Source organism: Podarcis bocagei, assembly GCF_964188305.1.
Source record: "Podarcis bocagei genome assembly, chromosome: 17".
In the NCBI taxonomy this organism is placed as follows: domain Eukaryota; kingdom Metazoa; phylum Chordata; class Lepidosauria; order Squamata; family Lacertidae; genus Podarcis; species Podarcis bocagei.
In genome coordinates this window covers 42,812,515-42,825,949 of record NC_138143.1, presented here as the reverse complement: position 1 = coordinate 42,825,949, position 13,435 = coordinate 42,812,515, and the positions used below count along the sequence as shown (strand labels likewise).

Here is a 13,435-nt window from a genome sequence, read left to right as displayed (position 1 = left end):
ACCAAGTCAAGAAAATGCATTTTTTAAAAACCAAGCTCTTTAAAACAGTAAAATCATACAAAGTCATCCAAATAGATTGATAATACAAACACATACAGTATATAAAAGACTAAATAACTACCGTTGAATAAATTAGACAACTTTATATTTAGCTTTAAAGATCTCGGCTAAGTACCCTGAAACAATCTTGGTAGTTTTGGGAGTATCGTCCTCAACAAATATTGGATTGCAAGTTGATATTTTCAGTTGTAAGGGAGTCGCCAGGAGAACTCTGCAGTGTCTAACCTGCTGCTGCTGTGGTTTGCGGGGCAACGGGAAAAGGGGCTTTCCAATCCTTGCTAAATTTCTGATGCTGCTGAGAGCTCTAGCTTGGAGAAAGATCTTATTTTATCTTGCTCTCCAGCCTGCCTGCCCCTTCCCATACAGTGGTACCTCGGGTTACATACACTTCAGATTACATACGCTTCAGGTTACAGACTCTGCTAACCCAGAAATATTACCTCGGATTAAGAACTTTGCTTCAGGATAAGAACAGAAATTGTGCTCCGGCGGCGCGGCAGCAGCAGGAGGCCCCATTAGCTAAAGTGGTGCTTTAACAGTTTCAGGTTAAGAACGGACCTCCGGAATGAATTAAGTACTTAACCCGAGGTACCACTGTAACTGGAGTCCCCCTCATCCCTATTTCACCTTCATAAACAGATTGCTAACTTTGTCTCAAGTGACTACAGATGGAAATGCCCTGGTGTCCGGACTACTTTGTGCTCAAAGGAGGATTCTCAAAGCTAAGCCAGATTTCTCAGTCTCTCCCCCTGGAATGTACTGGGTCAGATGAGTTTGGGGGTTGAGAAATAAGAGAGTTAGCACAGAGAGTAGAATGGCTTGCTTTAGATTTGAGGGCCAAGCCTTCTGCAAGCACCTACCGTATTTTTCGCTCGATAACACGCACCCGACCATAACACGCATGTAGTTTTTAGAGGAGGAAAACAAGAAAAAAAAATATTCTAAACAAACAGTGGCTGTATGATTTTTGTGGTTCATGCTGTGGCCACAGACATGTGATCTGACGGTGAGTTTGGGGTAGCCCAATGCAAAAATCCTGAGGATCTATGTGGATCCATGTTTGTAACCATGTTTTTGCACCACTGCAGCCCCAGGTAACAGTGGGTGCGTGATTTTTTTGGTGCAAACTGTAGCCATGGACATGCTATGTGATCTGATGGTGAATTTGGGGTGACCCAGTGCAAAAATCCTGAGGATCCATGTGGATCTGTGCTTTGTAACCACGTTTTAAGTGGGGAGGGAAGGAAAAGGACTCAAGGGACAAGGAACACGCATGGAGCAGGCTCTGCTTCTCTCCCTCCCCCCCCTTAGTGAGCTGAAAAACTTTGCTGGAGGGACAGAGAGCCTGCTTGCTTTAAAGGAGCCTACCGGACAGGAGCCGCTTACACAAGTATAAGCGGCTCCTCTCCCGCTTTGCTCCTTTAAAGCAAGCAGGCTCTGCTTCTTTTCCTCCCCCCCCCCCCTTCGCGAGCTGAAAATCTTTCCTGCTATTTCCAGCAAAGCGGGAGAAGAGCCACTGAGTGGGGAGGAGGGAGAGAAGCAGAACCTTCTTGCTTTAAAGGAGCCAACCGGACAGGAGCCGCTTACACTCGTGTAAGCGGCTCCTCTCCCCTCTCACTTTGCTCCTTTAAAGAAGCAGGCACTCTGTCCCTCTCTCCTCCCCATTCAGCGGCTCTTCTCCCGCTGGAAACCACGGAGGAGGGAAGCATTCGCTCCGTAAGACGCACAGACATTTCCCCTTACTTTCTAGGAGGAAAAAAATGTGTGTTATGGAGCGAAAACTACGGTACATCTACTTCACAGTTGACTTTTTATTTAGCCAGCTTTGCTTAACTGTTGATGTGGTGTCTATTTCTATGATTGTTGTTTGTTTATTGCAGGGTGCCTCCTGCAGGTAGAAATATTTCAGTTTGTAATCGAGCAATTCCTTCGAAGTGATTTCCCTTCTTGGCAGCAGCTGGGGTCACCCGAGCACATAAAGGAGAAGAAAACAAGGCAAGTCTCTGCAAGCTGGTCTCCGACCGTAATAATAAATTATTATTATTATTAAGGCAAGTTTCCCCCTTTCTCTGAGCCCCCGAAAGAACCATGGCAGGGCCTTGGAGTGGTACAAAGCACACAGGGGGAAAGTTGGTATATACATCACCTACTTTTTGCATATATTATTGTCATTACATTTTACATTTACATTGGAGGTGTTATTCCAGTCCTGCTAGTGTCTTGATATTTTTGTTGTTCTCCTTTATATATTCAATAAATTTACTCCAATTGTTATTGTATCTCTGGTCCTCTTGGTCCCGGATCCTTCCTTTCAATTTGGCAAGTTCCGCAAAATCTATCATCTTCACCTGCCACTCCTGGATGGTTGGTAAATCTTGTGTTTTCCATCTTTGGGCCAGTAAAGTTCATGCAGCGGCTGTGGCGTACATGAACAAGTTCTGGTCTTTTCTTTTAATTTCTTTTCCCACCAGACCTATCAAAAATGCCTCTGGTCTTTTAGGAAAAGTATACTTAAATATCTTTTTAAGTTCATTATAGATTAACTCCCAGAATCTTTTTACCTTGCCACAAGTCCACCACATATGAAAGTAATCTCCGTCTATTTCCCTACATTTCCAACATTTTCTGTCTCTTTTCCTATACATTTTAGCTAATTTTATTGGTGTCAAATGCCATCTATACATCATTTTTAATACATTCTCCTTTAAAGGCATACACCCTGTAAATCTCAAACCAACATTCCGTAATTTTATCCACGCTTCCAGCTCAATATTGTGCCCAATATCAGGGCCAGTCATCTTCAAGCTTTTCAGGCTTGAGACTCATTTTAGCCCAAATATGCTACAAAACCGATGTTGCCGTGTGAAATGATGCTATGTAGGAGACCCCCCTCTCTGTTCCCTTTCCCTTTCCCTCCAAAGTCTTTGCTGTTGTAACTCAGCAAACCTTGTGCTTCCCCCAAGCCTGTGGATAGCCCTTTTCTCATGCATGGATAGTGTCAGGATTCTGCTAGTGGTTCCTGGCTGGTTGCCCAGAAAATATAAAGACAAGGAAGGTTTCTTACCTTTTTTTTAAGTCAGTAATTACAAAGAGAAGCTATAGACCCAACCTCTTGGATAATGGCATTATCCCAAGTGAATCTCTCCCCCCCTCCATCTCTCCCACTTCTATGGGGGCTGCTACTTTCAAGGCTTGCCGGGTTCTGGGAGGTGGAGGGTCTGGAATGCTTTCTAAAGACACGGTGTCCATCGGCTGTCGCCCCTCTGCTGCTTCCTCATCCTCCTCTCCCATTATTTCCCAACTTTCCCCCTCATCTGCCTCTGAGCTGTGACCTCCCACAAACCCCTGTTGTAAATCTAAACTGTCTTCCACTCCCTCCTCCCTGGAAGGGTCAGGGAGGGGAGGTGGTCTCTACCATTCCTCCTCTGCCCCTGATAGATACGGTGGTTCCTTGGTTTTCAAACAGAATTCATTCCGGGAGTCCATTCGACTCCCGGAACTGTTTAAAAACCAAAGCGTGGCTTCTGGTTTTCTGCAGGAGTGTCCTGCAGCCAATCGGAATCAGTGCCGGATGTTTGGCTTCCGAAAATCATTCAGAAACTGGAACACTAACTTCTAGGTTTCGATCGTTCAGGAGCCGATTTGTTCAGGAGCCAAGCCATTCAGCTTCCAAGGTACGACTGTAGTGTCCTTTTGGTAAATAATGGTACAGTCTTGGAGTTTGCTGCTCTTCTGCCCATGGGGCATTTAAAGCAGCTTCACAGCATAAGAAATGCAAACAAAGAAAAAATTACCTACTGGGAAGTGGGCATACACTTTAATAACATACGTAAACTAAAATTCAGCAATAATATGAAAACTGGCAGCAGCAGTCAGCAAAAAAGTCCTGTCCAACAGAGAGATGTTTTTAGCATACACCCCCCGAAAGGCTTGCCTCTGCAGTCCTTTCCCACAGCTATGTTCACAGTGGTACCTTGGTTGTCAAACGCCTTGGTACTCAAACAGCTTGGAACCCAAACACTCCAAACCCAGAAGTAAGTGTTCTGGTTTGCGATCTTTTTTTGGAAGCCAAACATGCTCCGTTTTGAGTGTTACACTTCCAATTTGAGTGCCATACTTTTTGGGTGTTACGCTGAGTTCTGTCTGTTTTTGCTATTTATTTTGCGTTTTTGTTTTTGCGGCTCATTTTGTTTTGTTTTTGTAACTGCGTGGAACCCAGTTCAGCTACTGAATGATTGATTGTGTGACTGCAGTACATTGTTTATTGCTTTCATTTATGGATCCATGGTCTCGTTAGATAGTGAAATTCATGTTAAATTGCTGTTTTAGGGGTTGTTTTTAAAAGTCTGGAACAGAGTAATTGATTTTGCATTACTTTCTATGGGAAAGCGCACTTTGGTTTTGGAACAGACTTCCGGAACGGATTAAGTTTGAGAACCAAGGTCCCACTGGATTTATTTTTGTAAATAATGGGCTTGAGCTGTACTCACCCCTCTTCTCTGCTCTCCTCCAAGGCCTTGCATACAGTTTTGTTTTGAGGATGTGGAGATCCTTTATACTCCCGAAAAGAGAGTCTCCCAGGGTCGCCGAGCGAATGAAAGGACCTCTTCTCAAGCGGAAGGCGATGGCTCCTCAGCCGCTGAGCCAAGATCGCAAGAGGGGAGAATACCCGGCGCAGGAAGGGCAGAGCCGGGCGCCAGCGCAGCAGAGCCTTCCCAGGGCAGGGCTGTGGAAGCGGCCTGCGTGTCCCGCCTGTTCCTCGTGACACAGAAAGAGGGACTCGTCTGGCGCAACTATCTGCCGACTTCCGGAGACGGGGGCAAAGGCGGCCGGGCAGCACAACTCTGCTTTCAAGCCACAGTGGTATGGATGGGCAGCCCTGAACTGTGCAAGAGTCTTGGAGAAACCGGGTGCCAGCAAGAGTTTACCACTTCCGCTCTGCAAGAGACCAGTGAAGCCCAGCAGAAAGTAAGACAGGCGAGGGGGCAAGGGATGTTTTCAGAATCCTCTCCGGGGTTGGAGTGGAGGTAGCTGGGTTGACTTTTGAGATAAGTGCTGCTTCCTGCCTTGTTCCTCTACTGATGTGGCTGCCCTTGAGACTGACCCAGAAACTCCAGCAGGTGCAGAATGCCGTGGCGAGACTCCTTATGGGGTCTTCGCTGCGAGAGCACATTCACCCGGTGCTATACCAACTGCACTGGCTCCCGGTGGAGTACAGGGTCAGGTTTAAGGTGCTGGTTTTAACCTTCAAAGCCCTATACGGCCTAGGACCCTCGTACCTACGGGACCGCCTCTCCTGGTATGTCCCATGGAGGACCTTACGGTCTTCAAACAAAAACACCTTGGAGGTCCCAGGCCACAGAGAGGTTAGGCTGGCCTCAACCAGAGCCAGGGCTTTTTCGGCCGTGGCCCCCGATCTGGTGGAACACTCTGTCCCAAGAGACCAGGGCCCTGCGGGATTTGACATCTTTCTGCAGGGCCTGCAAGACCGAGCTGTTCTGCCTGGCCTTTGGTCAGGGCACAGTCTGACCCCCTCCTTTGGCAATCCTCACAGAACTCTAGCCAAATGGTTGCCATTAATCTGATTGGAATTAATTTTAGAATGAAATGATTTTAGAATGTTTTATCATTTTACTGATGTTAGCCGCTCTGAGCCTGGCTTCGGCTGGGGAGGGCGGGATATAAATAAAAAAAATTATATTATTATTATGTATATTGCATTTCCAGTGTTCTGCAGCCGGTTTTAATTCTCATGTTCTCTCAAATGATCACCTGTTCTGCATGGGAGCCAATTCTGTTGCTTCTTAATGTGTTTTGCCTTTACATTTAAAATTGGCTTTCTTCTCTTACTGGCCTCTTTTCCCCCTCTTTTAAAAAAAATCCTCTCACTGCAGCTGTTGCTCCTGTTCCTGAGGAAATCGCTCCGGTGGTTCCCCTTCCTGCACCCGGATCACCTGTACCAGCTCACCATCCCCCAGTGCACGGTAAGGATGAAAAACGGCTCCGGCTCCAGCCCATTCCTGGAAACCTCACAAGAGACCTGCCAGTCATTTCTGGGGTTCTTTGATTTCCTGTGATCAAAATGCTTGTTCTTCGCTGGAGGCTTGTTTATGCTGTTCTTAACCTGAAGCACCACTTTAGCTAATGGGGCCTCCTGCTGCTGCTGCGCCGCCGGAGCACGATTTCTGTTCTCATCCTGAAGCAAAGTTCTTAACCTGAAGCACTATTTTTGGGTTAGCAGAGTCTGTAACCTGAAGCGTATGTAACCTGAAGTGTATGTAACCTGAGGTAACACTGTATAGGACCTTTGGTGGTCCTTCCAACTAACAGTACAGTGGTACCTCTGGTTACGTACTTAATTCGTTCCGGAGGTCCATACTTAAGCTGAAACTGTTCTTAACCTGAGGTACCACTTTAGCTAATGGGGCCTCCTGCTGCTGCCACGCCGCCGCCACCCTATTTCTGTTCTCATCCTGAAGCAAAGTTCTTAACCCAAGGTACTATTTCTGGGTTAGCAGAGTCTGTAACCTGAAGTGTATGCAACCTGAAATGTATGTAACCCAAGGTACCACTGTACAGTCATACCTCGGGTTACAGCTGCTTCAGGTTGCGTTTTTTCAGGTTACGGACCGCTGAAACCCAAAGTACCGGAACGGGTTACTTCCGGGTTTCGGCGGTTGTGCATGTGCAGAAGCGCTAAATTGCACTTTGCGCAGAAGCACCGAATCGCAACCCGTGCGTGCACAGACACTGGTTGCGAACGCTGTGGGTTGCGAATGTGCATCCTGCACAGATCACGTTTGCAACCCGATCGTCCACTGTGTTCTGTTGCACAATATTTTTCTATTCTGTACCACATCCAGTGCTTTTTTTAGGTAAAAGTGCCATGGCTGTCGGCATAAAATGGCTGCCATGTGCCTCAAGAAAAAGAGGTGACCGTACTCTTTAGTGAGTACTGTGACAGCAAGAAAAGCTCTGAGTGACTGTATCTTTGGTGCTATTGCTTTTGCAGGACTTGGGTGTCTTTGATCAACTGTGCTGCTCACCAGCACAAGGAAACCTGAATCCGCTGAGACGATCCTTGTTTCTCCCTGTTCCAGATGGAGCCCTCCTGCACCACGTGGGCTCTATTTCTCAGGTAGGCCTGTGTGTGTTGCCTCGCTGTGAGAAGTGAAGTAACGGGGAAGCAAGCAGAAGGCCTTTGTGGTAATCGCCTTGTGGAACACCCTCCCACCAGATGTCAAGGAGATAAAGAACTATGCAACTTCTAGAAGACATCTGAAGGCAGCTGTGTGTCGTTTTAAGTGTTTGGCATTGCATTGTGTTTTTATAAAAGAATGTTGTTTTTCAGCTGGTTTCGACAGTGCCGCAGATGGATCGAAAGGTGTTTTCCATTGCGGAGATTCTCAGCTCCAGGTAATCTAGCCTTCCCTCTGTTCCTATTTACCAAAGCTGATAAAAGAATCTGTGGGGAAACATTAAAAAAAAAAAAGATTCGCAGGGAACAACACGGCCCAGTCAACTAGTTCCTGCAATGGGGAATTTTTGTATGCTGTTTTGCTGCTGACTCTCCGCTAAAAAGAAAATGTAATGATATTCCAGCTTTTAATGCCAACATCTTGGGCTGTGTATATGAGAGAAGCTGTTTTTTGAGTACCAGTGCCTTGTATTGAGATGAGAGAGAGGGCTAGCTGAGGACATGAGGTGCACACAGACCTCGTCTTAATCTGAAGAGTAATTTGCATGCGCATGGGCAGGAGGATCAGGGAAGCGGCGCTCTCTTGAACCCCACCAGCCCCCTCCATACACGAGTGCCGCCTCCGTAATGTATGGATTAATGTATGGATGCTTTTAAACAAGACCAAAAGGGATCATGTTAAGATTAAGCGCCAGAGATGCCAGTTAAGACACACGTTGCTTGATATTCACCATGCGGCTGTGTCATGTTGTGATAGGAATTTTGAGGTCTTAATATGGTAATGTTCATAAGCGTACTAACCAAGCACGTACATAGATCAGCACAGGAAGACCAACCTGGAACCATTTTGATTCCTAAACTGAGCAAATGTTTTCTCTGCAAGGTCAAAGTGGGAAACCTCCCCATTGTCTCTTTCCTCACAAATCCTGTCTTAAGGGCACATTTAAGATATGAATAGGGTGTGAGCTGTGACCTGGCCCAGGAGCTAAGTATTTATCATTACAAAAGACTGGCCAGGCTCCCCAGGAAATCCAGTCAAGTAACCTGCCAGACCGGAGATAAACAATGACAGGAGAAAAGCAACATTTAAATTTCTGTGATGTAGGTATGATGTATCTGAGGGGTGGTCTTAGGTTACACCCCTTCTGTGATGTATGTATGCTGTTTCTGGGGGTGGTCTTGATCTACAGGGTGGCAATTTCAAAAGTCTTTATAAGGCCTTGCACACCATTGTTCTGGGTTCCTCCTCTCTCCTGCGTGTGAGGGGAGTACCCTGTTGCAACAGATCACAAAGATCAAGCTTACGAGCTGCTTTGCTTCTCAATATTCTCTGGTTGGCCTCTGTTATCTTCTACCAATAGGGAACCTATGTAAGGACTCTATATGGGCTCTTGGATACTCCATAAGGGAAAAGGGCAATTTTTGTTTACAACAATGTCCTGACCCCTTCAGTCCCATACCTCTGCCACACACCTTTGCTTGAATCTGCACCTCTTCTGCCTTCAGGTTCATGTCTGGAAATTGTTCCTTCGGAACTGGGAAGTTTCCACCGTGATGATGCTATTAGGGAAGTGGTTACTGACTCAGCCTGCGCTGTTTTTGTGTGGGGGGGGGGATGAGGAATATCTGATGCTTAGCTCCATCTGCTGCAATCTCTGTCTTCTCCCTGGATGTTAATGAAGGGTACAGTTTGGCAGTCCTTGCCTTTGTCTTGTGCCCGTCTGTCAGTTGCCTCCTTTCGTCAGCCTTTGCCTTCAGATTTATTCCACTTTCTCTGCTCTTGTCAAAGAACTTGCCCCTCTAATGGCGTTGATTTGCTGCCTCTAGTTTTGCTTCCGTTTTCCCCGCCCCAGTTTTGACCATAGATGTACCAAGTAGATACCACTTCGGTGTTTGCTACCCTGGACACCTTTGGGAAAAAAGGCAGGATAGGAATTTAATCAATAAATCCTGCTCTCGCTCAACATGATGCCCCCTCAGGAGCCATAATTTTTCCCCGTTGAAGCATCTCTCCTATTGAGACATGCTGACACTCCAGGTGCTTTAATAATAATAATAATAATAATAATAATAATAATAATAATAATAATAATAATAATAATAATAATTTATTCCCCGCCCATCTGTGGCTGGGTTTCCCCAGCCACTCTAGGTGGCTCCCAACAGAATATTAAAAACAAGATTAAACATTAAACATTAAAAACTTCCCTAAACAGGGCTGCCTTCAGATGTCTTCTAAAAGTCAGATACCGTATTTTTTGCCCTATAGGACGCACCGTCCCATAAGGCACACCTAGTTTTTTTGGGGGGAAATAAAGGCGTGGGGCTGGGGCGGAAATAAAGGCGTGGGGCTGGGGCGGGGGAAGCCTGAGCTTCCCCCGCCCCAGCCCCCAAACAGGCAGCTCTCTGCAAGCCGTGGGAGTCCAGCGCTGGCTCCCGCTGCTTGCTGAGAGGTCCGCGAAGCCTGGAGAGCAGAGGGGTCTGTGCGCACCTACCGCTCTCGCTCTCCAGGCTTCAGTGAAAGCCTGCATTCGCTCCATAGGACGCACACACATTTCCCCTTCATTTTTGGAGGGGAAAAAGTGCGTCCTATAGGGCGAAAAATACGGTAGTTGTTTATTGCTTTGACATCTGCTGGGAGGGCGTTCCACAGGGCAGGCGCCACCACCGAGAAGGCCCTCTGCCTGGTTCCCTGTAACCTCACTTCTCACAGTAAGGGAACCGCCAGAAGGCCCTCGGAGCTGGACCTCAGTGTCCGGGCTGAACAATGCGGGTGGAGACGCTCCTTCAGATATACTGGTCCGAGGCCCTTTAGGGCTTGAAAGGTCAGCACCAACACTCGGAAACGTACTGGGAGTCAAAGTAGGTCTTTCAGGACCAATGTTCTATGGTCACTTTAAGAGTACAAACATATTGGGTTGAGAATCTGGCCGTTCCCAGAGATGGAAAGAAGATAAAGTCCCTACTAGAGAAGAATGGCAGATTAAGTTGATAGACTATGCCAAAATGGCAAAAATGACCGGAAGAATCAGAAACCAGGAGGGCCAAAACATTAATAAGGAATGGAGAAAATTTATAATTTACCTTAAAACCCGTTGTAAACAGTTAAAATTATTAGTTCTATTGCAATAACGCTTGTAATGTAACGACAAATTATGGATATAACGGAGATACAAAAATATGGGTTATTATAAAAGATGCAGAAGGGCAAGATTAGCAATAAGACCCACTAAAGGGAGGAGGGAAGTCCAGGAGTTTCTTTAGAATCTTGTTTTTATATTGTATGTTCTTTAGGTGGATGTAAATTTTAATATGGAAAATCAAATAAAATTTTGGGGAGAGAATTTGGCCGTGCTCTCTCCACGTATTTGAGAACCTGGTAAAACTCTTAAACCTGTTCCCACTCATTAGTTTCACAGGCTCCCTGGTCTCTTTCTCTGGCCTAATAGTGCAGAGGACTTTGGTTCAATCTTACGTTGGAAAGAAGTCGCCTGGCGAGGTTTTGATGCAGCAGATGGGTGAGAACCTTGAATGTCCTGTAGAAGGAGCATTTCTGGTCCATGGCTGGGCACATAAATAAGACACATGGACCTGATCAGTGTGTCTGGGTCAGGCAGAATGATTCTGCAGAGCTGTTCTTGTGCCAAGTCTGTAGATCTGCCTTTCCTAACTTAGGGTATTTACTGGATGAGGTCCAAGTGTTGCCTGTCTTCCTCACACTTAGGAAACCTCTTAACCCGGGATTACACCGTGAAGCTACGTGTATCACCTACAGCTGGTGCCCCAGAAGTGCTGGATGTGTACATTGAAGCGGCATTCTTGCCCTATCTTTGGGGTCTGCTTCCTGGCGCCAGAATTCTCTTTCAGAACTTGCAGCGCAAGGTTTCCATCAGGTATGTGGATCCAAAAGGCGTTGAAATGGGCTTAGGCGCCTACTCTGGGCTGGTAGGTGTGTTTGTGCTGACCACCACCCAGGGCTGTAGCTATGGGGTGTTGAGAAATGCGCCCGCCAGGGGCACAGGCGAGGGGTGTGTGTGCAAAATTGGCTAAAACAAATGTCCATAACTATGTCTATACAGTGGTACCTCTGGTTACGTACTTAATTAATAATAATAATAATTTATTATTTATACCCCGCCCATCTGGCTGAGTTTCCCCAGCCACTCTGGGCGGCTCCCAATCAAATGTTAAAAACAGTTCAGCATTAAATATTAAAAACTTCCCTAAACAGGGCTGCCTTCAGATGTCTTTTAAAGATAGGATAGCTGCTTATTTCCTTGACATCTGATGGGAGGGCGTTCCTCAGGGCGGGCGCCACCACCAAGAAGGCCCTCTGCCTGGTTCCCTGTAACTTGGCTTCTTGCAGTGAGGGAACCGCCAGAAGGCCCTCGGCGCTGGATCTCAGTGTCCGGGCAGAACGATGGAGGTGGAGACGCTCCTTCAGGTATAATTCGTTCCGGAGGTCCATTCTTAACCTGAGGTACCACTTTAGCTAATGGGGCCTCCTGCTGCTGCTGCGCTGCTTGTGCACGATTTGTGTTCTCATCCTGAGGTAATGCTCTTAACCCGAGGTAATACTTCTGGGCTAGCGGATTCTGTAACCCAAAGTGTTTGTAACCCAAGGTGTTTGTAACCCGAGGTACCACTGTAAATAAAAATATTATTTCCGCATAGGAAAAGGTTTTAAATAGAGGGTCTTGAATGGGTGGAGGGTGGGGTTGGAGGAGAGGCGGAAAGAAGAGCTAATTTGTCCGTGGCGCAATCTGGACGGTTCTGCCAGGGGCGCAAGGTCACCTCACTACGGCTCTGCCACCACCCCAACCTTGCCATGCTCTCATTACTAGATACAGCACCTCTGTATCTGTGGATGTCAAGTCCGTTGGGGACACCATTGATTATATGTTGAACCGTTAAGTTATATGAAATTCCGAGGGCTCAACACGGACGTTTTAAGGCTGGCGCAGTTACAAACAGGACTGAGTCAAGCCCGGATGTGGCAGTGGAGGGGGGGTGTACTAAAGGGGGGGATTATCAGCTACCCTGAATCCAGTTCTTTGGGAATCCCATTTCTGCCCCGTGGCATTGATATATTTCTTTAAGGATAACAGACAGGCTGCTTCCTTGAAAAACCAAAACCTCTGTATTACAGATTCAAAAACGTCTATTGTGCATACATTATGTCCAGCTGCGTGTCTGTTCTGGCTGCTGCACCCCACGACCTTTCTTCCCTGTGAGTACAAAACTCTTCACAGCTCTGCCCTCTCACTCAACTCCCTACTGTGTTTGGCAAATGTGTTTCATTTTTTTCTTTTTTCTTTTTAAAAAAATCTTTTTTATTTGCTTTTACCAGGACAAGTTTACAGTCAAACAGCTTATATAATCATTTCATGAGATTCTCTGTACAGTGGTACCTCGGGTTAAGAACTTAATTCGTTCCGGAGGTCCATTCTTAACCTGAAACTGTTCTTAACCCGAGGTACCACTTTAGCTAATGGGGCTTCCCCCTGTCGCCACGCCGCCATGGTGTGATTTCTGTTCTCATGCTGAAGCAAAGTTCTTAACTCGAGGTACTACTTCTGGGTTAGTGGAGTCTGTAACCCAAAGTGTTTGTAACCCGAAGCGTTTGTAACCTGAGGTACCACTGTATTCCTGACTTCTCCCATCCCCTACATGGGTCCTTATTACAATATTTAAAATGACATATCAGTCCGTTCTCCAAATTTTCCATTTTTCCAAATTATCCATAGTTTTCGTTACTTTACAAGTGTATCTCAAAGTCCAGCTAAAGTTTTAACTTGCTTACAATGGTCTCCTAGATATATTATAAAATTTACCCATTCTTTTTTAAAGTCCTTATCTTCTTGATTCCTGAGTTTCCCAGTTAGTTTTGCCATCTCAGCGTAGTCCAGCAACTTGGTTTGCCATTCTTCCCTAGTTGGGATTATTTCTTCTTTCCATCTTTGGGCTAGCAACACCTGTGCAGCTGTTGTCGCACACATAAAACGTCTTTTCTGTTCCCTTGGGATCTCTGTACCTATAAGTCCTAATAGGAAAGCTTCAGGTTTTTTAACAAAAGTTATTTTAAACATTTTTTCCCAATTCGTTAGATACCATTTCCCAAAATGGTTTTGTTACCTTACATGTCCACCACATATGGTAAAAGGTTCCTTCCTTTTC

At 46.1% G+C, this 13,435-nt stretch overlaps 2 protein-coding genes across 6 annotated transcripts in view; one reads left to right on the top strand and one right to left on the bottom strand.

Moving 5' to 3' along the window:
* Window positions 1–13,435, bottom strand: part of LOC308576926 (tumor necrosis factor receptor superfamily member 1A-like) — a 94,805-nt gene that overhangs the window by 27,011 nt on the left and 54,359 nt on the right. The window lies entirely within an intron of this gene.
* Window positions 1–13,435, top strand: part of CTC1 (CST telomere replication complex component 1) — a gene marked incomplete at its 5' end in the record, with an annotated part of 45,914 nt that overhangs the window by 27,664 nt on the left and 4,815 nt on the right. For all 5 annotated transcript variants that reach the window (XM_081176131.1, XM_081176132.1, XM_081176130.1 and 2 more), the window contains 8 exons: window positions 1,941–2,055; window positions 4,575–5,028; window positions 5,955–6,044; window positions 7,073–7,198; window positions 7,412–7,476; window positions 10,670–10,776; window positions 10,983–11,151; window positions 12,408–12,488. In XM_081176131.1, coding sequence (XP_081032257.1) covers window positions 1,941–2,055; window positions 4,575–5,028; window positions 5,955–6,044; window positions 7,073–7,198; window positions 7,412–7,476; window positions 10,670–10,776; window positions 10,983–11,151; window positions 12,408–12,488 — 1,207 coding nt within the window. The remainder of the gene's footprint in view (window positions 1–1,940; window positions 2,056–4,574; window positions 5,029–5,954; window positions 6,045–7,072; window positions 7,199–7,411; window positions 7,477–10,669; window positions 10,777–10,982; window positions 11,152–12,407; window positions 12,489–13,435) is intronic.